At 39.6% G+C, this 2,744-nt stretch overlaps 1 protein-coding gene across 1 annotated transcript; it reads right to left on the bottom strand.

Moving 5' to 3' along the window:
* Positions 1 to 556: 556 nt before the first annotated feature.
* On the bottom strand, positions 557 to 2,364 carry LOC121983258 (formate dehydrogenase, mitochondrial-like). Its single transcript, XM_042536208.1, has 6 exons — positions 2,203 to 2,364; positions 1,943 to 2,114; positions 1,311 to 1,851; positions 1,097 to 1,221; positions 890 to 1,002; positions 557 to 787 (listed from the first exon to the last, which is right to left on the bottom strand). The coding sequence occupies exons 1-6, from the start codon at positions 2,293 to 2,295 to the stop codon at positions 674 to 676; spliced, it is 1,158 nt and encodes a 385-aa protein (XP_042392142.1). The 5' UTR covers positions 2,296 to 2,364; the 3' UTR covers positions 557 to 673.
* Positions 2,365 to 2,744: the final 380 nt, after the last annotated feature.

Genomic DNA, 2,744 nt, shown 5'->3' with positions numbered 1-2,744 from the left:
ATATAGTTTTTAATTTTTTTTTTTTTTTTTGCCTAAAAAGACTCATTTAGTTCTTGATAAATGATAATGGTCAATTTGGTCTTACTGTGACCTTCATTTTCTAGAAATTGTATTGAGTTTTGTCAATTTGTTAATGTGTTTTTTATTTATTTATTTTGTGTGCTTAGTAGATATGATGAATTCAAGATGTAAGCATGATTTTTTTTTATTGTTGCTTATTTTATGGTTCTTGTTTTTTAAATTTGGTTCCTTTTTTTATAAGAGTTGTTTTTAGAAAGATTAAATAATTTAATAATTTTATTAATTGAAAAAATTTATTATCAAAATTTGAATATAAAATTTCAATTAAAAATTTTGCATTAGAAAATGATAAAAAAATAAATTTTATATAAAAATTTATTTTTTAAAAAAATAATATTCTAATTTGTTTTAAAAAAATAAACCTACAATTATTGGTCCCAAGTCAATGATAAAGGTGAAATTTTTTTTTTTAAAAAAAACAATGTTAAAGACATAAAATTTTCTTTTTCGTTTAGGGCTTGAGCAGGTCCCCTAATGATCAAAGACACAAATCATCTCCTCTTATTGTAATACTAGTTGCAAAAACCGCATAACACAACATGCAAACATTCTTGAACTGAGAAGATATATAAAAAAGAGGTCATCATTCGTTTCATTGGTATTGGCTTGCAAGTTTTCCCTCCTTGACAATGTAGTTTTGAGCAGGAAATTCCTCTCCTTTGAAGTACTTATCGAGTGTGTCTTTCACTCCATCTGCATATCTCAACTGCACAATTTAGATTTAACCATGTTAATTAATCATCAAGTCCAACCAAAGGAAAGAAGAAGCAAATTGAATGTGCCTAAAGAAACTGGTAAGAAAACCTACTTGACCGTCAATGGTGGTGCCAGATATATGGGGAGTCATTGCTTGATTCGGCATGTACCGCCATGGATGATCTCTAGGAGCTGGCTGGGGATTCCAAACGTCGCCACTGTAACCTGAATGATCAGAGCCAAAGGGATGGATTCATTTATTTAGCAATAAAATCTTCTGATCGAATTCATTTATTTAATGAATAGTTATCATATGAACCTGCAATATGCCCACTAGAGCAAGCATCTACGACTGCTTGGGTGTCCATGATAGCAGCTCGAGCATTATTAACGATGAGAACTCCCTTCTTCAGTTTCCCGATCCTCTCCTTATCAAACAATCCTCTGAAGGAAACAGAGAGAGAGCATTAATTTCTGGAGTCGTCGATCAAATGTCTGATCAGTCATCAGAAGAAGAAGAAGAAAAATGATACCTGGTTTTCTCGGTAAGAGGCATGTTTATGACGACGACGTCACACTTTGGGAGCATCGCATCAAGATCTTCCTCAAACTTGGCCCCAGTCTCTTTCTCCAGTTCAGGTGAAATCGCGAGGCGGTCATGGTAAAGCATATTGCAGTTGAAAGGTTTCAGGCGCTGAAGCAAAAGCTTCCCGATGCGCCCCGCTCCAACAGTGCCGACAGTCTTACCCTCAAGATCGTAAGCCCTGTGCGCAATTCCTGCGACGTTCCAGTCACCGTTGATCACCTGTTGATGAGCAGGTAAGAAGTTTCGGACGAGGATGAGAATCCGCATCAATTCATCCTCTGCCACCGAGACAACATTGCTTCCGGTGATTTCTGCTACAGTGATTCCTGCGTTGGCTGCCGCTTTCAGATCGATGTGGTCCGAGCCAACCCCAGCGGTCAGAAGAAGTTGTAGGTTTTTGGCTTTCTTTATCTTCTCCGCGGTCACGTAAACCGGATGGAAGGGAGTCGTGATCAAAACATGCATGTCGTGAATGTGTTTCTCTAACTCTGCCATAAGAAAATAAAGCAGCTAAATTAAATTAGCCCAATATCCGTTCTAATTCGATGACTAACAATCAGAGAAATTAAGCATACGAACCGCAATTTGGGCCTTCTTTGTCATCAGTTACAATGTATTGGTGGCCTTTCGATTCTAGCCAGTCCCGAATGTCCAAGGCGGCTTCCACGCACCCTACAAATTTAGGATTCAGAGAAGCGTACTCGTTGGCCTTGTAGAAAACGCCGACGATCTTCTTATTGTCCGGCGAAGCCTGCGGTACACGTATGGCTATCACAAATCAGATACATGCCATGGCGTTATGACTCCAAATTAAATAACCCGAGTTGTAGTGGGATTACATGAAGCGTCCTGGAGAATGCAGACACGGCCTGCGGAGCTCCAGTTCTGACGACTGTCATCGCCTGCTTGGCTGCAGCCCTAAGCATCGCCATCTTCCTTAATTACTAGTGTGGCAATCGATCGTGTACAAAAATAAGAGGTATTGAGCGATGAAACAAAGCGAAGCGGCGAGTCAATTTATAGAAGAGTGCTGAAGGCAATTGTGACTTGGAGAGGCTTAAAGGGCGGCAAAGGAGCTAGGGAAAGCAGCACGTGACAGGCGGCCGAAGATGGAGCATGTGCAAGCCAACGGGCACAATGCCTCTTGGCGACGCTCTTACGCCACAAAGAGTTCCTTTTGAAAGGAACTAGTAATGCTTACTGATGTTCAAATTGGATACGTCTGCTGGTCGGACACGTATCGAACCAATTAGTTAGACTAATTTATCTAATTCAATCAGTGCGTCAAAATTGTCTGATCGACCTGTCTGTCTGCCCTTATTAATTTGTTTGATCTGGCTGATGTCATATTCATCTCGATCAGTTTTGTACGAGTAGGGGG

Source organism: Zingiber officinale, chromosome 5A, assembly GCF_018446385.1.
Source record: "Zingiber officinale cultivar Zhangliang chromosome 5A, Zo_v1.1, whole genome shotgun sequence".
In the NCBI taxonomy this organism is placed as follows: Eukaryota; Viridiplantae; Streptophyta; class Magnoliopsida; order Zingiberales; family Zingiberaceae; genus Zingiber; species Zingiber officinale.
This window is presented reverse-complemented; position numbering and strand designations above follow the sequence as displayed.